Consider the following 21,523-nt stretch of genomic DNA (forward strand, 5'->3'; position numbering starts at 1 on the left):
CTAATAATAATAATATATTAAAAAAAGTAAAGGAAAATGATTGACGCAATTTTACGGGAATAATTTCTTTTTTAAAAATAGATTATTAATGATCAACGATAAATCGATCAATAATTTGTCGATAATTTCGTTCAAATAACATCGCATTGCGTACTCTAATTATTTTTATCTTCTTGTATGAAAATGTTTTATTGTTGCAAATACAAAACAAAAATTTTTTTTTAATGAAATAATTTAATTTTCCTCGAACACTTTTTCAATACATATATTCGTGATTATATATCATTATATCATTTTGATGATTATATTGCGTTATTTCGTATCCGTAAAAAAAAAAAAAAAAAAAGAAGTCTCAAACGAGACGTTGGGAAGATAATTTTCTAACATTTTTTTTTTTTTTGTATCCTTCCGTTCTTAAGAACATTTAATTATTTGAAACGTGAAGTAACACTGTCCCCGAGAAAAGAGCAATCCTTCATTTTTATTTATGCTCAGACTATAGCGTGTCTCGCATATCTTGCGGTTTTTACCTTTGTGCGTGTAAGTGACATTTCCTGATATTACCAAGGAAAGAACCACAGTCATTTGAAACGGATAATAAATAAACCGCGATCCTTTATTCGCTTTATAATTTATTTTTCGAGTAAAAATTTTAAAAATTTTAAAAAGCGAATAATATCTCACGGTGCGTATCGTTGAAAGATAGACGTTTCAAGGTTAATTTTTTTTTTGTTAAAAAAAAAGATATTATTATTGATCTAATTTACTTTACCCTTCGTTTAATTTATTTTTACATCTTTAATTATTGTATTTGTCGCAAAATATCATACGAATTTTCTAGTAAATTTGATTGAATTTCGTTCTTTCGTTAAGCTTAATTTCGTTCAAGGAAGAAACACCGTTTGCATCGAAATTATGTAATTGTCTTGTCGATCTCCTTATTTACATTAACTTTTTAATTTTGTTAGAAATCGCGCGTTAACGTGTTTGTAAATATACAATGAAAAATTTGGATTAAATTTTCCAATTATTTATATTTTTTCATTAAATTTAATTGGAGATAATATGATCACTTTAATCATTTTATTAAATAATACAATAAAAAATGCTATAGATATTTAATTAATAAATTTAAATTAATCATTCTCAAGAGATTTTTTACATGTTTGTATTTCCATTATCTAGAAATAAATTTTTCTTTGATTCAAAGCCATTTCAGGATAGTGTAATAATTTGTCACGAAATAAAAAATATTTATGACATAATTTTATAGATATATATATGTGTGTGTTTCATTTATATGAAATATTGTAAAGAATGACAAAAAGATTATGATAATAAATTCGAACGAAATTATTTTTATCGAATGTCTCTCCTTATTTCACTCGTCTTTCTTTTTTGCGATTAATGAAGAACACTATATGGTGATAGTTTTGATGCCGGGAAAAATCTTGAAGGACGTGGCATGTCGTCTCGCGTGCCACTTATTTCTTTTTTTTTTTTTTTTTTTTTTTTTTTTGGTATGAAGCACTTTCGTCTTGAGGATCGTGGCTTATCCTCAAGAAAAAGAGTCTAACACAACGATCAGATGAACATAAGCGGACAAAACGACTCGGACTTCGTTAACGAATAAGTTAGTATCTCATTTCAGAGTTAAATAATTTTTCACGTGAGATTCTTGAGAAGTTAGAAATTATTCATGACACGAATAATTGAAATTAGATTGATAATGAAATACTGGAAAACATTTGATTCAAAGCTTTATCTTTAATATTCTGACTTTAAGGTTCTCCAGGTATTTATTATATATAATTGTTATTGTTGATAATATTGAGATGTTTAAAAATTTCAAGATTTAGAAATTTATTTAAATACTTTTTTTTTCAAATAATTTATTAATTAGTTATTTATTTAGTTAGTTATTTTGCAAAGCGAGAAATAAAATTAAATATCATTTTTAAAAATGATTATTAATGACCATATTAGACATTATTCACTTCTTTATACGCAATAATATCAATCTTCAAAATAAAGATCAAAATTTATCTAATAAAATCCAGAATAATATTTCTAGTAGACAGTATTGAAAACATTATACTTCAAAAATACTTCAATACTACAAATTTATTACGAACAATGACATATAGTTCAATTATCAAATAATTAATAAATTCATCCAATATACAAATAAATATAATTATATGTATTTTTCAAACAAAAAAAAATATTTTTCATATGTTATATTGGAATAAATTAATAACCATAACTAAAACATACACAAGGAGGCAAAGTGGTATTTGAGACTGGTGTGATAGAAGGCAATCCCTCTGTGATATCTGTAGATACTTTCGTTGTATTATTCGAGCTTGCTGTGACATCCGTAGACACTTCTATTGTACTATTTGTGAACTTGTCTGTATATATTATTGTTGTGACTGAATCTGTACCGGTTGAAGTTGGTTCTGTATTAGAGCTAGATGATCCTCCTGTGCTGCTTGATTGCGCAGTACTCGAACTACCTGGTTCTGTGCTACCTGAATTGGGTTGTTCTGTACTAGACGATCCTCCTGTGCTGCTTGATTGCGCAGTACTTGAACCACCTGGTCGTTCTGTGCTACCTGAACTTGGTTGTTCTGTACTAGAGCTAGACCATCCTCCTGTGCTACTTGATTGGGCTGTACTCGAACTACCTGGTTGTTCTGTGCTACTTGAACTGGATTGTTGTGTACTAGAGCTGGACGATCCTCCTGTGCTGTTTGAGAATGGCAGTCCTGTACTAGATGATCCTCCTGTGCTACCTGACGTGGACGGTGTACTTGAACCAGATGGTCTTTCTGTGTTCCCTGAACTTGGTTGTTCTGTACTAGAGCTAGACCATCCTCCTGAGCTACTTGATTGGGCTGTACTCGAACTACCTGGTTGTTCTGTGCTACTTGAACTGGATTGTTGTGTACTAATGCTAGACGATCCTCCTGTGCTACCTGACGTAGATGGTGTACTAGAGCCAGATGGTCTTTCTGTGTTTCCTGAACTTGGTTGTTCTGTACTAGAGCTAGACGATTCTCCTGTGCTACCTGACGTAGATGGTGTACTAGAGCCAGATGGTCTTTCTGTGCTACTTGAACTTGATTGTTCTGTACTAGACGATCCTCCAGGGCTACTTGATTGCGCTGTACTAGAACTACCAGGTCTTTCTGTGCTACGTGAACTTGGTTGTTCTGTATTAGAGCTAGACGATCCTCCTGTGCTACCTGAAGTGGACGGTGTACTAGAGCCAGATGGTCTTTCTGTGCTACTTGAACTTGATTGTTCTGTACTAGACGATCCTCCAGGGCTATTTGACTGCGCTGTACTCGAACTACCAGGTGTTTCTGTGCTACGTGAACTTGGTTGTTCTGTATTAGAGCTAGACGATCCTCCTGTGCTACCTGAAGTGGACGGTGTGCTAGAGCCAGATGGTCTTACTGTGGTACCTGAACTTGGTTGTTGTGTACTAGAACTAAACGATCCTCCTGTGCTACTTGATTGGGCTGTACTCGAACTACCTGGTTGTTCTGTGCTACTTGAACTAGATTGTTGTGTATTAGTGCCAGACGATCCTCCTGTACTGCTTGAGGATGGCAGTCCTGTACTAGACGATCCTCCTGTGCTACCTGACGTGGATGGTGTACTAGAGCCAGGTGGTCTTTCTGTATTCCCTGAACTTGGTTGTTCTGTACTAGAGGTAAACCATCCTCCCGTACTACTACTTGATTGGGCTGTACTCGAACTACCTGGTTGTTCTGTGCTACCTGAACTTGGTTGTTCTGTACTAGACCATCCTCCTGTACTACTTGATTGGGCTGTACTCGAACTACCTGGTTGTTCTGTGCTACCTGAACTGGATTGTTGTGTATTAGTGCCAGATCCTCCTGTACTACTTGAGGATGGCAGTCCTGTACTAGACGATCCTCCTGTGCTACCTGACGTGGATGGTGTACTAGAGCCAGGTGGTCTTTCTGTGCTACCTGAACTTGGTTGTTCTGTACTAGCACTAGACGATCCTCCTGTACTACTTGATTGGGCTGTACTCGAACTACCTGGTTGTTCTGTGCTACTTGAACTGGATTGTTGTGTATTAGTGCCAGACGATCCTCCTGTACTACTTGAGGATGGCAGGCCTGTACTAGACGATCCTCCTGTGCTATCTGACGTGGATGGTGTGCTGGAGCCTGATGGTCTTTCTGTGTTCCCTGAACTTGGTTGTTCTGTACTAGCACTAGACCATCCTGCTGTACCACTTGATTGGGCTGTACTCGAACTACCTGGTTGTTCTGTGCTACTTGAACTGGATTGTTGTGTATTAGTGCCAGACGATCCTCCTGTACTGCTTGAGGATGGTAGTCCTGTACTAGACGATCCTCCTGTACTACTTGATTGGGCTGTACTCGAACTACCTGGTTGTTCTGTGTTAGTTGAACTGGATTGTTGTGTATTAGTGCCAGACGATCCTCCTGTACTGCTTGAGGATGGTAGTCCTGTACTAGACGATCCTTCTGTGCTACTTGATGTGGATGTACTAGAGCCTGGTGGTCTTTCTGTGCTACCTGAACTTGGTTGTTCTGTACTAATGCTAGACCATCCTCCTGTACTACTACTTGATTGGGTTGTACTCGAACTACCTGGTTGTTCTGTGCTACTTGAACTGGATTGTTGTGTACTAGAGCTAGACCATCCTGTGCTATCTGAAGTGAACGATGTACTAGAAGTAAATGGTCTTACTGTGGTACCTGAACTTGATTGTTCTGTGCTACTTGAACTGGATTGCTGTGTACTAGACGATCCTTCTGTGCTTGAGGATGGCTGTCCTGTACTAGAGCTAGATGATCCTTCTGTGCTATCTGAAGTGAATTGTGTACTAGAGCTAGATGGTTGTTCTGTAGTACTTGAACTGAATTGTTCTGTACTAGCGCTAGATGATCCTTCCGTGCTACTCGAAATTGATTGCTCTGTACTCGACGTAGTAGAACTGTTTGGTCCTTCTGTGCTACTTGATTGTTCTGTGCTAGTGCTTGTGGTCGATGTAAGAATATCAGGTTTTGTGACAGTTGTTGGTTGCCATGCACTTGTGGTAGTATATTTCGGACTACTTGTATATAGATTTTTGTAACAGTCTTTAATTTCCTTTCTCAATGCAGTAATTTGTTTCGATATATCTTTTACTTCATCTATGTTGCATTTGTTTAATGATATTTTCAGTTTTATAATCAGAGTAATGATATAATCGTTTTGTTTCGAAGTTTCTAAAATATCCACAAGTGAATATCGTATTGCTCTATTCAGTGCCTATAATTATCGTAAAAAATAGAAATAATAAAAATTTAACAAAATTTATATTATTATTGGTTTTCATATTTGATCTTATATTATTATTATTTTAAATATTTATTGCTTTTTACAATTATATTATTTTAAATTTGTATATAATTTATATTACATTTATTTCATTAATAATAATGTATTTCATTTTCATTGATCGTTAATTTATAATTTCTATAATGTCAATATATTATTGATGATATTCAATATGTTTACGTATTTTCTTATATTTCACATCATTCCGCCATATTGTGGAATCGTTTGTGTAATGAAAACAACAAAAAAAATTTATACAAATATATACTCTATTTAATCTTATTTTATTAAACGTATTTTTTATTTAACACACTCTTTCTGCTTATGTTCACTTATTTAAAAGATTTTCAAAATGACTCTATTTCGAACAAATTTAAAAATGTTTTATCAGTTATTAATGGATATTTTGTACATAGATATTTAATATTGTATTACAAATAAAATTAACTATTTTTATTTTTCAATTAAGAATAATAATTCAATTAAAAATTATTTTAACATATAATATTCGCTATAATTAGAAAACAAGATTATATGAACTTTTTTATTATTTTCATCCACAACTTTATTCTTCAAAGTTCAGATGCAATAGGATACATTATGTACATATATATGGATATATATATATATATTATATATAATATAATATCTGTTTTGCTTTTCATGGGAATTTAAATATGTAGAATTTTTCTTAAACTATTCTTTATTATATATTTTATAAATATTATTATATGATTTGCTGTACTTACGTCATTTAAACAATTCATGATCTCAAAAGGAAATTTGTTTATCGTTGTACACTTTGCTGCGTTCGTACTAATATTATTTAGATCATTCAATAAGTTTTCAGATTTCGTGTTTATTTCAACCGTAAGTTGTATCGCTTCGTTCAACTTTCTTGAAGTACAATTATTAGTTGAATCTATGAATTGATCAAATAAATGATCCAATTCTTTTTCTTTCGCATTGCAGTCACTCATGCCTTTTAGATATTTCTTTAGATTTTTTAATTCAAAACCCATCTGTTAAGTAATAAATAAGAAATCATTTCAAAAAAAAAACATATCGTTTATATAATTTATATATTTTTAATTATATTATTTTAATTAATTTAGATAGAAATTTTATAATTTATTCTTTCACTCATACTACGTATTCGAATAATTTATAAATAAATACCAATTATTCATTCGCTATAAAAAATTATTTAAACAAGAATTGCGATTTTTTATTGTAAAACTATTTCATATCATTTTTCATAAAAATCTCAGATAATAATATATATCATAATTTACTGTAACAAATTACTTTTATTTTTCATATTATTTTATATAAAATATTTAATAAACGATTGATCGTATCAATCTCATCGTATCACACTCACCGTTTTTAATATATTATTGACAAAATTTCTTGCATCCGTGTTTATTCTCTCGCTCTTTTTTTTCATCTCTTCTACAAGCTTCTTAGCCTGCTCTTTACGCTGAAGAAAGATCGTGTTCCCCTTATTAATGATATTGTTGATCTTTTCGATAACATGCTTTTCGTATTGTTCCACTTTCTTCGTCGGATTGAGGAACGAAGGGATAAACTGGGAGTTGGCCTGATATAAAAGAAAAAGAAAGAAAAGAAATACTAAAAGTACACACATTTATAATAAAAATATAAATATCGTATAAAAAAAATCCTCTTTTACGATTTATAACATTAATCGATAGAAGTTTATTTACATAGAATTATATCTGTCCTTACTCTCATCGAATGATTATTATGCAAGAGGATCGATTAATAATTCGTGTAAATGCAACAACAGAGCCACGATGACAATCTATCTACAATTTACGTTTTACATAATTGTGAAATCGTAGATAGATTTTCCAAGAGATAGAATTCAATGTGAAAAATTATTATAATATTTATTAATAATTTATTAATAATTTTGATATTAATCGATAAGTTTTTTAAAAATCACATCTGGACGAAACACGTGAACGAGATGATCTCTATTCTCATAACGTAACGAATTGAATCGATATAAATGAATAAAAACCTCGAGATTTTGATATCTCGACGTTTTTCGAAAATTCGTTCCTCCTCCTTAAATACTTATATATATAATATATATATATATATATATATAAATAAATAATATATAATTATTTAAATTATATATAATATTAATTATATATAATATATATAAATTATATATAAATTATATATAATAATTATATATAATTTATTTCTTTAACTATATATTAATTTATAAATAATTATATATATATAAATATATATTTTATATTAATAAATATATATATATATTATTATATATTAATATATAAATATTGATAAAACTATTATTTTAAAATTTTTATAAAAAAATTATTAATTTTAAAAATTTAAGTTAATTTTTTATACTAATAACAAAAACTATATAATAACAAAAAAAAAACAATAATACATATACATATAATTATTTTTAATCAATAAAATTAATAGAAAATTTAAAAAATACTTATAAATTTAATAATTTAATTTAAATTTATGTTAAAATTTTATACTAATTAATAAAATTGTAAATTTGAATATATGAATAAATAGATGAATAAAATTTAATTTAATTTTTAATGGTATGATTATTAATTTTATTATGAAATATTATTATTGTTTATTAAAAATAAATTATATTGTAGTTTTTAAATTAATTAATTATATATATAAAATATAAAAATTATTAAAAATTTAAGTAAAATTATAATTAATAGAGGATTCTGAAACAATGAAATGAAAGTTTTATTCGGAAATTAATTTTAGAGATAAAGATAATAGATATAAGTGCCAGCTATAGCGGTTAAACTTGATTTAATAAATTAATTTTTTCTAATATAAATTTAATTCAAATTTCCTCAAATACGTGTATATCTCACTAAATATATCAACACCGTTAAGTTAAACTCCGTTCCACATCTCCCTTCTACCCTCGTTTCAACCCAAGGATTATTGTCAAGCAGATTAATCGACGAACGCCGATTGATATCACTTACATAGGCGGTGAAAATAATGAGGCAAAATAGAAGAGCGAATTTCGCCATCCTTGCGCGGTTTAATTCGACACAGTTTCACGCGGAACCGCTTTACCTCAATTTATATAAGCCGTGAAATTCGTGAAATATACGCAAAGTATCTTACGACACTTGTGTCAATATATAATCGTATCTAATTAATATAACTTAAGTTGACACCTTAATTAGAATATTATCTATCCTTTACGTTAATTACGTGGTATGAAACCGAATTAATGGACTATTTTGATGTATATATATATATATATATATATGTACATATATTTTCTTTGAAAAAAGAATACAATTTTTTATCCATGTAATTATCGATAACGTGTATTTATTATCACGTACGGATAAGATAAGATTATATTTTTATATTATATATATATATATATATATATATAAAACTCTATATCCATATAGATAGATTAAAACAATTAATAAATTTTCATTTCATATTTTCGCAAAGATTTGACAAATCTTTATTAACGCCGATTTATCGAACGTAAAATATTTTCATTGAGCGTTGTAAAAAATTATTTGCAATTATCATACCTCTCCCTCCCCTATTTCACATTTGCGTAAAATATCGTTATCCGTCAACTGGAAATATTAATAACATTAATAACGAGAGATAACTTAGTTTCGCAGATATTTTTAACGTAATGATTTATATTACCCAAGGATTTTTTTGTTTTTTTAATTCGTTGTTGTTAATCTTATTTTATCATTTCCTTCTTCTTCTTTTTTTTTTCCTTTTTTAAATATTATCTGTTATACTTCTATTGCAACGAAGTATATCTAAAATTAATTAACCTTCGTTAGTTTCTTTCATTTATTATCCGATATTATTATTATTAGCATAATCCTTTTGCATAATTGAACCGGTAATCACCGATGTTTCGTAAAGCTATATTACGTAGACGATTATCCATCGTTAATATCTCTCGAATACAATAAAAATCTCTATTAAATCCGATTCTTCTTATCTGCTGCTCCTTATTATTGCTCGAACATTCTGTCTTATACTTCCCCTCCTCTCCAGAATTTATATATACGTTGCCTTCTCTATTGATAGAGAACCGTGTTACGCTAGTTTCAGATCACGGTATAACACGTTGTAACCGTGTCCTCGCGCGTAATTAGCGAAATAATTATGGCCGCAATGACACAAACAATAATGTAACGCTATTAACGCGGAAACGAGCGGAGTTAAAGAAGTATAGAAATTAGATAAGGGGGTAATTAATAATCTTGATCACGGTAAAAGCTTATAAATTTTCGTTTATGCATTACTTACTAATTGCTTCTAATGCGGGACAAGTTACCATCGATGTTGCTTAAAAGCGTATTTTCAATTTATTTTCAATATATTTCCACTAGCTAAACTACGTTTAGTTATTATCGAGTTTTGTTATGGATAATAAGTAATCGAAAATATTATTATACGAAATAATATTAATACGATTATAATTGATGAAAAAAAATATATTAAAAGATTAATACAATTTATTTTTTCATTTCTTTTTCCTTTTTAATTAATTCATATTATTCTCTGAATATTTCGAATGTAAATAAAATTTTTCATAAATGTTTCAAATCTGTCCGATGGATGGAGAATTGTATTGGCAATTATTCGATCAAATTGAACGCGAAGCCAGAAAAGCGACCTCTTCGATTAACCTCTTTCGTTAGATGTCCAAATGCGGCTCGTTTTTTTTTTCATTCAAAGCAGCATCGAATTCAACGTTTCGCCGGTTACAATCGACTACCACGCGCGCACGAGGCGCAATGTACACGTACCGCGGCTCCGCAGTGTGTGTGAACGTGTAACGTGTGCAGACACGTACAATTTCACCCCGATAAAACGTTCCCATAGAACGTGGCGGCGCACGGGGTGTCGTGGGAACCGTTTCACCCGATATATAAAGCATAACGTACGCATTTTTATGGGGCGCGTAGACGTAGCCAAGTAGCTTGGGGATTTCTTTGTAATGAATCGACGATTCTTCTCCGCCGACTTTCCCCCAATTTTCCCCTCCTTGCCTTCGCCTTCGTCGATTCGTTTAATCGGAGTGTTGTGTTTCGAAAAGGAAGTGAGAAATTTGATTATCAAGCTATTTGGCTATTAGGTGTTTGGAAATTTTTAGAAAGAAGAATTTTTGAAAGAAATTTATTTATTTTCAAACTTTTATTACAAGTAGATAGATTGATTGTGTATTATGTTTGAAAAAAAAAGTAAGTGAGAAATTTAGTAGAGTATTTGGAAATTTTTAAAAATAATTTAAAATCTATCTATTTTTTTTCATTGTATATTTTCATTATAAATTTTTATTGTAAGTAAATAAATTGATTAAAAGAGTTGACTATTTCTAAATTTTAAAAGAAAGGGTTTGAAATTTATTTTTAAATTTTTATTAGAAGTAAATAAGTTAGTTGATTACGTTTGAACAGATAGTAAGAAATTTAACTATTAGGTATTTGGAAATTTTTAAAAAGAGTTTGAAAGAAATTTATTTCTTTTATTACAAGAATAAGATAAGTTGATTGTAATCATAGATTATATTTGAAAAAAAAGTGAGAAATTTGATTATTAGGTATTTGAAAATTTAATTAGAAACAGTTTGAAATCTATCTATTTTTTTTCATTATATATTTTCATTATAAATTTTTATTGTAAGTAAATAGATTGATTAAAAGGAAAGAGTTGACTATTTTTAATTTTAAAAAGGGTTTGAAATTTATTCTTAAATTTTTATGAGAAGTAAATAAATTGATTATGTTTGAACAGATAGTGAGAAATTTGAATATTAAGTATTTGGAAATTTTTAGAAAGAGTTTGAAAGAAATTTACTTATTTTCAAAATAATATTTTTATTATAAGTAGATATAAATTGATTGTATAATCGTGTATTATATTTAAAAAAAAAAGTGAAAAATTTGATCATTATTTTTAAATTTAATTAGAAACAGTTTGAAATCTATCTATTTTTTTTTCATTATATATTTTCATTATAAGTAAATAGATTGATTAAAAAAGTTGATTATTTCTAAATTTTAAAAGAAAGGGTTTGAAAATTTATTTTTAAATTTTTATTAGAAGTAAATAAGTTGATTACGTTTGAACAGATAGTAAGAAATTTGACTATTAGGAAATTTTTAGAAAGAGTTTAAAGAAATTTACGATATTACTTATTTTCAAACTTTTGTTAATGATAAATAAATAAATTGATTGTGTAATACTGTATTAGAGATATTTTTAAATTTTAAAAGGAAATTTAGTTATTTTGAATATATATATTTATTTCCAAAAATTTATGTATTTTGTCCATTTTAATTTGAAAAGTGTGAAATTCCAAAGTTTCGAGTATTGAAACGTAAAAGTGATAGCAAAACAAATTTTTAAATAACGAGCTTGTTTGTTGAGCAAATGAATCAATATTTGGGAAGAATAAATCTGGTGATTAACGTTTGTATTGATTCAAACAGATAGATATTGTACAGTTTTCTCATGGCGATATATCCTAGCACAATGTCTTGTACAAATTCGACGAAAATGTTAGTGCATCGATCGTCCTGTTCTCATTTCTTCGGTTCCGATGCGGATAACTGCAATCTGAGAAATCGATCCAACTCACTGTAAATGTAAAATTTCATTGATTCAATTATTATCAATAACTTTAATACTAATTTGATGAATTGATACATCATCAATTTAATGGGTTAAATTAAAAAAAAAAAAAAAATTGAACGTCATTCAAAATATTTGCCTTTTAATTAAAATGTCTTTAATGTTTTTAAACGATAAAGTTTTGAAGCACCACTTTTTTTTAACTTTAAATTTTTTTTTTTTTTTTTTCGTATCTTTATCGTTAATACATATTCGAGGTAACAGAGATACGAATCTAGAAGGGCATTTTGAATTCAATTTAATAGGTTCATATTATCTATTTATCGAATATTATCAAAAATGAAATTATCTATCTGTTATTTGTAAATTATTTGTAATCCCATTAAAAAAATAAAAAAACACATGGAACTTCGAAGGTTTCTATGTATCTTTAAAAACAAAAGAATCTTTAAAGTATATTTCAATTAAGAGGAGAAGAATTGACATTATAATTTTCGAATATTCGAATATCGTTAAGAATATTTAATTTCTTAAATTTGCATATAAAAAAAGACTATGCAAAAATATATATTTATCATCTTTTATTATGAAACGTTTAATGAACCATTTTAAAAGTGTTATCAGTTGAAATAATATTTGCCATTTTAAAAATTGAAATGTTAAAATAACTATAAAGATAATCTTTTTTAAGTTTGAGTATTTTTTTTTTCTTTTTTTTTTTTTTTACTTCATTATACTATATTAAAGGATTATATTGTTGAAAAATCGACAAATACAAATATTTTGTTAATTTACAATGTACATCAATTATCGTACATATTTATAAAAATATTATTTTTATTCGAATAAATAATTCCAAAAAATGAAAAGAAGATAACAAAAATTTTAGAATATATATATATATTTTTTAAACAAAAGATATACAATGTTTGTTTTTATAATTGCAGAAGAATAATAAAATTAATGTATATATACAACAAATTCGTAACAAAATTTCTTTTTTTATATTTCAGATAAACCCCCTTCAGTTCACATTGGAAAAAAATACTTATCGGTAAGTGTTTGAAAAATTTGAAAAATTTTTGTCAAAAAATTAAAATGATATTTCGAGATCTCGTCTCGTTCAATAGTTAACCGTAACGGGTTGAACGGCGAATAACCGCGGGCAACATTCGGGCAACATTCGGGCAGCATCGGGCGAAATCGGGTAAAGTCGGATGATATCGGGCAACATCGATAAACTTCGGACAACAGACGATGTGCTCACAAGATGCTTAAAATCTTAAACCCTCGCTCTTAATTTTACCGCCCATAGCTATGTCCTGAACTCCTGGAGGATTTACTCGCGCAACGAACAGAACTATATTACGTGAACTATACTTTCATCCCTCATAAGCACAGGATCTAAGCATGTGTCACGTTCTTAAAATCGTTTTTGTTTTTTAGAGGAAATATTCACTTCGGGGAACTAGGGTTTTAACATCTGTTCATTTATTCGTTTCCTGGGCATTGGAATATTAATGCCACGTGTTTCCTATCTCTAGCATATATTTCTTACATGGATGATGGTGGCGGATTAAAAAAACGGATCAAAAATAAGATCTTTGTAAATGGGATGGGAATACGATATGTTTAATTATCAAATTAGAGCCTGTTAGACATTGAAGTATACCTAACCTTAAATTTTAAAGTCTATATCGAATTATCTAAAATTTTTTTACTTTTAATAATTTTTATTAATGATTTATATGAAATGTATCTAACAAATAATACATAACTTTAAGCGTTCAAAAGAATCAAGAAGTTTTAATCAAGAAGCGTTATTTGTATACGTACAAAACTGAGAATAAATCTGTACAAGGATGTACATTGTGATGTCGTGCGAAATAATATAGCATATTTACAATAAAATTGTATAGATGTTAAAGCTCGGTTCGCGTCGTAGCACATGTTATCCTTTGTACCTGTCGACTCGATGTTCATGGGAATACACCGGCATGTGGTTTATCTACAACCATATGGCGTATTGGTAAATACACGTGCGAAAAGAGCAGAGACGAGTTCCATGTAAAACGTTACTTTTTTATTACGTATCATGGTTCTAATATTATATTCAAAATCATCGGTTAATTTGTCATATCTTTTTCATATCTCGATAATGGGACGCTTTTTAAAATTTTCTTTTTTAATTTCATTTAGCCATCTTATAACTGTAATTGAAATCTGTACATGAAATTATTTCATTGACTTCACAATTTTTATCCATCTCCTTTTCATATTTTAAATTTTCGCGCGCGAAGCGAATACCCTATTACACTAGATTTCAAAAGAATCTCTCTAAAAATAATTTATCACGAATATTATTTATTTATTCGTTTGTTGCATATAATATTCATCTTTTAATAACTTAAATTAAACTTCACTAATCATTCTTTAAAATAAAAACTTAAATATTCGAATTAAAATATAAAGTTGAATATTCCTCGATATTCTTGATGTTGGCAACAATGTAAATCCGAAATCGCGAAGAGTTGGAAATGGCGCCGTTTATCGTTCCTAGTAAGTGTTTCCACCCCTCGATGTTTTCTCCCGTTTTGTCGCGTTTAAAGGCATCGTTGAGCCGCAAAGAGAGCCGTAAAGAGCAGAGAGTAAATGACGCATGCGAGAGATCTCCTCCTCGTGCAAGTTGATTCACCGTGACTCGTTCAATCGGAAAATGAAAATCAACTCCCGTCGTGGATCACTGCACGCGTAATGTCGTTGTATGGTACTTTCAAGCGCCTTCGGATAATTTGTTAATCTGGGGATAATGGGAAATTACAATAATAGGAAATTGATTTCCTTTTATTTTATGCATGTTACGCGGTCTTTTGATCGTATATTATATTGGATCATGAATTATTATAATATAATGAACGGAATAATTAATTATATATCGATGTTTAATTTTATCTTATCGTAGATATATTTTAATCGAGATACATAAATTAATCGCATTTGTTGCGAATAAAATATAGAATGGAATAATTGAAATTATTAAATCGATATATGAAATATTATTTTTTTTTCAAAACTTTAATATTCTAGATTTATTTTAATTTTTATCACGATTTGTCCTTAAATTTCATGGAAATATTATAAATTCTTGCTCGAATTGGTGTAATTCTTAGCTGTTTCTTCGTTTCGATATTTCAGAACGATTTTCTTAACATGCATACGCAGAAAAATTGTTTGAATTAAATTCTATTTTATCGTGATTCTTCCCTTGGTGATATTAATCATACATTGAACGTTGACATTTTATTATCTTCCTTCTCAACAGTCTTTATTATTATTATTCTTTTTATCAGAATTTTCTTTCTTTTGAATTGAATTATTGATACAATTCACATGAATGAATAAATCAAATATATACAAATTAAATATAAATATTTTATAAAATTGATCAATATTTTTGGATTGAAATTCATTTCATTTAAAATTTAAAATCGAGATGAAAATAATAATAATATTTTTAAAAAAAATTAATTCGTTTATTTTTATCATTTAAATAAATTTTCAACACGCGCTTTTTTTTGTCCATCTAAGCTATAAATTTGTCCATTTACAGTTGTCAGTGAAATTTTAGTCTTCACGAATAATAAAATTTCTATTCATCCACTTTCTTTCAATACTACTTTCCTCCGTTATATTTTATTATGAAAATGTTTCTTTTCACTCTCAACGGGCGTAAATTACATTATACATCAAAAGTCCTTCTTGGCAAAATTAGTTCTTTCTAGAAATTACCTCTTAAACTACTATCCAACCATCGTACAATTTAGTAGTCATATCTCATTATATACATATATTTTTTTTTCTCCACTCATTCTTCTCTCTATCTTTAACCATTCCGTGTAATGTAGTATAAAAACTTTCCAATTGAAACTCTCTCCCATTCTCTCTAAAATTACAATTAAAATGCACATTTTCGTCTCGTCCATTATTCTCCAAATAAAATATATAGTTTTAAGAGTTTAAAAGAAAACCTTGTTATTTCTTCTTTTGACAAGAAGATCCTTCAAAAGATAAATAAATAAAAAAAAAAGAAAACCAACATTTTCTTTCATTTCTTCCTTATTGGCAAAAAAAACCATCACGGTTGATAAAATGTTTCAAACACTTATCGTTCCACATTCTGGCATACCGAGAATATATTTCTTCTTATTACATACCATCAGGTGGATTACACTCATACACGTCTCTTCCCTGCTCATCCACGCCTTGGCTTCCACCTCCTCCTCTCCTCCCTCTATCTCTAATCCACACGACTAGAAAAAGGAAAAACGGTAGCCACTGAAAGTCACCCTTCCTCGAATTCACCATCCACCAAGCGCTCTTCCTTCCTTCCTTCCTTCCACATCTTCCTCCTCCGTCCCCCCTTCACCCTCCCTGCGCTGTTCCTTTCTCGGTGCATGCACCTGTGCATATCGTGCCCTCGACGACACGACATGCAGCCCCGTAATCGTGGAACGAGCGTGTACGCACGTGAAAAGGTCGACGAAAATAGTCGCGCTAGCCAGCAGCCATTCGTAGCTGGATCAAGGCTGTTCGAACGTTATTTTCGTCGACGGGGCGTTTTCGCACTGCACCCCGTGCAAATAAACGGGGCGAATTCGATTTGATCCCTCCTCTTTTGTTTCCCGGGCTCAATTCTTCTCTCTCTTTCTCTGGATTATTTATAATTCGGTCGGTTTAATCGTAAACAGGGAGGAAGCGAGGTGACCAGGGGTTAAGCCATGTTCGAGCCTTTCTGAAATTTAAATTCGTGTATAAATATATTCCTTCGTTCTTGGAATTCTTGAATGGGCACTGAATGTAAATGGAGAGGGAATTTTTCTAAATTACTCTCCCTTGCTTTCGAAATATTCTGAAATTTGCCTGTTCGTCTCTTCTTTTTTTTTTTTTATTTTGATTATATTATCGTGGATCACAAAAGCAAACGTCTCGAAGATCCCTCTATTTGTTGAATATTATAATTTCGACCGAATGACTGAAGTTTCGCGAGGATAAATAGTGGAATGTGTTTTTTAGAAGAAAAAAAAAGAAAAAAGGAAGAAGAAGGAGAGAAAAGAAGGAAATTTTTTTTTTAAAATCGCATCAACTTTAATAGTTATTTTATTGCCAAGGCTCATCGCGGGAAGATTGCAAATATCACGCGTAATTTACAACCGTAATGAACCGGAAAGCCATCACTTCCTATTCGCCATTTGCTATTCAGATAATGAAAAATATTCGACTGTGTATACATTTGTGATTTTGCATTTGGACGGTTCTTTTTTTTTTTTCCGTGGAAATTTATCTTACGCTTATATCGATTTATATCAGCATAGATATAGGTAAGCGAAGCAAGTCCCTAGCTTCCTGTGTTCAGATATGAGAAAATAGCAAAGAGGAACGAAACCGAGGACAGCTGCCAACAACTTTCTTTCTTCCTCTCTGAGGTTTGTACTTTACTTTAAAACTAAATCAATGCAGCTGCTTGAAAAAATACGGATTCATTCAGATATTTTGACTTCCCTATTTCCCATCTTCATCAGCTCGTAATTAAAACTAACAAATAGATATTATACGTAATTTTAATATTATTTATGGAAATTTTGAATTAATAATTAAATTTCTATCAATTCTATCAAAAAATCAATCTACGTGAATTTTTTTATAATGATAAATAAAAAATAACTTTTAATTCATAAAAGTTTGAAGAACCTTATTTATGTTACGTGAACTGTCAGACAGGATCAGATAAACGGAATCTTAATATCACATTTTCTTTGACAGAAGAGGTATAAAATTGATTTTAAAAAAAACAATCATAGTACAAAATTCACGAGAATATTTTTTGCGAATTAATTCGGAATTAAAAAAATAAAAAAAGATATATTTACATCGATAATGTATATAATTAACATAAATCGTTTCTATCAAAATCTAAAACAATATCAAACAGATCGACAGTTGCGTTTAATCAGGCAATTTCGTCTTTTTAATTCATCCTCCCCCCCCTCCCCCCTTCCGATCGATGTTGTCTCGAGAGGAAGACTGTACGCGAAATCTCGGTCGAAAGATTTGAAAACGAAAGAAGCCTTGGCTGGTTTCGCGGTGAGCCTCTCTCACTCTCGCGTCTCAGCAGATGTACGACCATTTGCCGTGGCAGCTGCACTACTCACCACCGTAAACTTCGAGCACCAGACCCGGATCTAGATTCGTGCTGACCCCTACGATTCTTCAATCTTCTCGATCGTCTTTATCTTCGTCTTCACCGCGCTCGACGTAGCTCGAGATTTCGATAAATTAAAACTCTGTGTACGCGTTGCACGGCGTATTCGTAATTCATCGAAGCTTCGCCCGATGGTAGCCGGTATCTCCAGTTCGAGTCGCATAATTGCGCGAGAAACCGGTTTCTCGCGGTGCAAACTTGAGGTTGCCGGATGGAAAGATGCACGCAGGCGCTCAGGGCACTCGGCATGGCCCTGGATCGCGATGGTGGAGTAGGGAAAAGGTATACCGGGTCCGAGTGGAGCATTTACGGTTTCACGGCGAAGGGTGGGGGCAGAGTTGACTCGTGCTTCGTGCCTAAATGGATGGAAAACAGGGACGACGATCTCGTATGGAGCCACTGGACAAGAAAGTTTGTTCCTATGGATGGACGAAGATTTATTGTGATTATTAAATGAAAAACATCCTTTTGACGAGGGAATTATAGCGATGATCAGTTTAATAAAATTTAAAATCGTATGTAAGAGGAAACTGTAAGAGGATAAAAATCGTATATTTTATCTCTTGAGTTTAAAATTTTGATTCGTTGCAACGAGAATTGTTTGAATATATTATCGTATACGATCGTGATAAAATCGAAAAATCTAAATATTTAAGAAAGCACAGGGCATCGATCAATATAGCAACACTCCTGACTCGCCGTAGGACCCGGGTAGAGAGACATGGGCCCGTTTGAACTACGGCATTCGCGTCCCGAGTGTTTCAGGGGGGGGTTCTTGCACGTCTCTAGTGCGGTGGATCGTAAGTACGTGTGTACCTTCGTCTCGTCGAACTTTTCCGTTACTTTGTGTTATTCAGTGAAAGTGAAATAAAATCCGTGTTTCCGTGTCTATTTTCTACGAATAATAAACAAAGTGACGTCTAAACATTGATAATAACACCATCGTATTCTCTTTTTTTTTCCCCCTTAACTGATAAATGGTGTTCTAACTGTCGAAAGCTATACGTAAATCGTGATACCTCCACCAGGTGGCATGGAAGTTCTTTAAACGGAAAACAGTCATTTTATTTAAACGAGTTTTTTCGACGAGTTCTTTTGTTTTATACATTCTAATATTTTCGTGTTCGTTATCGAATTATTGCAAAGTTTTATTCGTCGCGATAAAGAATATTTCAAATGACAAATTTCGAAGTTGAATCATCGATATTCAAGAAATATTTTTTGATAAATATGATTAAAAATTAATGTGAAAGTAAACGAAAGTGTCGTGATTGGGATGATGCTCGATTTACCGATGCGACAGATCAAACGTACATTGCAGTTCCGGTGGGGTCACCGGAAGTAGCTAAGCGTGACGGCGGCAGTTCTAACGGAAAAACGTGGGAATTTGTATCGTACCTCTTCACCTCATTGTCAGCCGCATCATTAATTGGCGTGTAACGAGCTGCGCAATAATCTATATAATAAACTAACGTTAAATATTCGCGTAACGGATAAATCTTTCTTCTCGTGCTTCAAATTATATAAATGAAACGTAACTATAAATGATAATTCATCTTCGGTGATAAAAAAAAAACAATAAATAATGGCAGAATATTTATCGAAACCTTAATCAATGCGTGAAAGGAGGTCGAGGATAATCGAGTTAAATAATTCACGAACGATTCTCTCCTTTTATTCTTTTCAAACCACGATTTTTCAATGACAAATCGATTTGCAATCGAAAATAAAAATACGTCACGGGGGCATCCGTTTCCTTGATTCCGAACTCGTCAAATTAATCAACGTCGATCGATCAAACTCGTGCATATTCGATTGGGAAGAAATGAAATTGCATTCGAGCAACAGCTTCCTGGCGACGCGATTGAAAGCTTTTTCGTTCACAGAACGGTCATTTAATTCGTCAAATCTGATTGTACGCGATCATTAATCATCTATTTGATGATCAAATGAAATTTGCACGTTAACATCATCCTTCAAAAGCTACTTAAGAACATCTCTCTCAAGAAACTCGACCGGCTTTAATTAAAACGAGTATATATACACGGAAACAAACGAAGCAGCTCGTTTTTATTACAAAGATAGAGAAGTGTTGATTCAGTGGAATGCTCCTGAGGCGATTCGTTTTTATCCTCTCAACTTCACTTCTTGCGAAGGATTAACACGCGACACGATCGAAATTCACGAGTGAATAATCGAGGAAAACTTCGTCATCGATTAAAAATAACAGAGAGAGAGAGAGATATTCGTCGTGTACCGGATGATTATTGGAAAGCAAAAGCGACGAGTATATCGCGCGAATAGCGAACGAGCAACAGGATACAGTTGCTCCCTCCACTGGACGTAAGGTAGGCCAGACAACAGAGACGGATAGTATGAAATGGAGAGAGAGTAGCCGAGGGATCCCACTCTAGGTAGAGTTCATGACGTCAATCTTCGGGGCCAAGTCGCACGACCAGTTTGAACTGCTAGCTCGCCGTAAGAAGGGAAGAAGAAGAGGAAGAAGAGGCGACACTGGTCTCTCGAACTGTTCCTCGATCGGTCCTGATATGTGTACATTTTTACCGGCCGGCACTCGTACCGCCGCCATGTGTATCCAAACTGTTCTCTCGTCTGATCGTGTGTCATACATCGGTGGACAGGTTTGTCTACATATATAAAAATTCTTCGATCGAGGTTAATTAAATTTGTGATCAAATAGTGTGTCAAATAAGAGAAGATGAACGGGTTGAACGCTTGTTGAAATTGATGAATCGATAAAAATGATGGAATACGACGAAGAATAGAAAAAAGAGCGTAGAGAGTGTCGTGAAGACCAGTCAATATAATCGCACACCTGGTGCCAGTGATAAGTAGTGTGCATGGAAGCGAATGCAAGTCGTGCAGTGGAGACTCGCGATGGAACTTGGTTGTTCGATGACAATACCTTGGTCGATCGGGAAGCCCCCACAGTTATCCGCCTTCTCAGTGTTGAATCTTAACTTGGACACTTACAATATCTTATCCAATCGCGCGAATTCTTGGTAGTTCAATTGAGTAGAGGCCAAAAAAACGAATATAATTAGGAGATCGGTAAACAGATTGTGACGGTGTATGTTCTGTGAAAATTTAACGAAAAAAATATTAAAAGTATAAATTAATTTTTGGCCTTTTTAAAATAAATTTCATGTTTATTTA

At 31.4% G+C, this 21,523-nt stretch overlaps 2 protein-coding genes and 1 long non-coding RNA gene across 11 annotated transcripts in view; 1 reads left to right on the forward strand and 2 right to left on the reverse strand.

Moving 5' to 3' along the window:
* The window catches only part of LOC727399 (protein numb), a 62,705-nt gene that overhangs the window by 13,760 nt on the left and 27,422 nt on the right, over positions 1-21,523 (forward strand). Inside the window, exon 2 of one of the 6 annotated variants that reach the window (XM_026444000.1) lies at positions 13,101-13,141. The exons of 1 other annotated variant lie outside the window; for it this stretch is intronic. The gene's annotated coding sequence lies outside the window, so the exon portion shown is untranslated. Of the gene's footprint in view, positions 1-13,100; positions 13,142-19,695; positions 21,476-21,523 lie in introns of those variants that run through there. 4 more of the 6 variants (XM_026443993.1, XM_026443997.1, XM_026443999.1 and 1 more) reach the window with 4 other exon arrangements.
* On the reverse strand, positions 1,511-8,592 carry LOC102655185 (serine-rich adhesin for platelets-like). Of its 4 annotated transcripts, none has more exons than XM_026443986.1 (5): positions 8,436-8,592; positions 6,779-6,997; positions 6,144-6,416; positions 4,053-5,325; positions 1,511-3,875 (listed from the first exon to the last, which is right to left on the reverse strand). In XM_026443986.1, the coding sequence occupies exons 1-5, from the start codon at positions 8,481-8,483 to the stop codon at positions 2,254-2,256; spliced, it is 3,435 nt and encodes a 1,144-aa protein (XP_026299771.1). In that variant the 5' UTR covers positions 8,484-8,592; the 3' UTR covers positions 1,511-2,253. The 4 variants fall into 4 exon arrangements, with proteins under 4 accessions (XP_026299771.1, XP_026299765.1, XP_026299763.1 ...); XM_026443980.1 differs by having other exon boundaries at positions 1,511-3,962; XM_026443978.1 differs by having other exon boundaries at positions 1,511-4,007.
* Positions 15,964-19,390, reverse strand: LOC113219135. Its single transcript, XR_003305793.1, has 2 exons — positions 18,297-19,390; positions 15,964-16,879 (listed from the first exon to the last, which is right to left on the reverse strand). It is a non-coding gene; the product is annotated as an uncharacterized LOC113219135 (long non-coding RNA).

Source organism: Apis mellifera, linkage group LG1 (assembly GCF_003254395.2).
Source record: "Apis mellifera strain DH4 linkage group LG1, Amel_HAv3.1, whole genome shotgun sequence".
NCBI classification, from domain to species: Eukaryota; Metazoa; Arthropoda; class Insecta; order Hymenoptera; family Apidae; genus Apis; species Apis mellifera.

What these genes read in the sequence shown, in the direction of transcription:
- LOC102655185 (XM_006560262.3), bottom strand. Translation starts at nt 8,483, where the DNA reads ATGGCGAAATTCGCTCTTCTATTTTGCCTCATTATTTTCACCGCCTAT. An exon ending in TCAATAATATATTAAAAACG is followed by an intron (nt 6,417 to 6,778) that starts GTGAGTGTGATA and finishes ATTACTTAACAG; the next exon opens with ATGGGTTTTGAATTAAAAAA. An exon ending in TCATGAATTGTTTAAATGAC is followed by an intron (nt 5,326 to 6,143) that starts GTAAGTACAGCA and finishes CGATAATTATAG; the next exon opens with GCACTGAATAGAGCAATACG.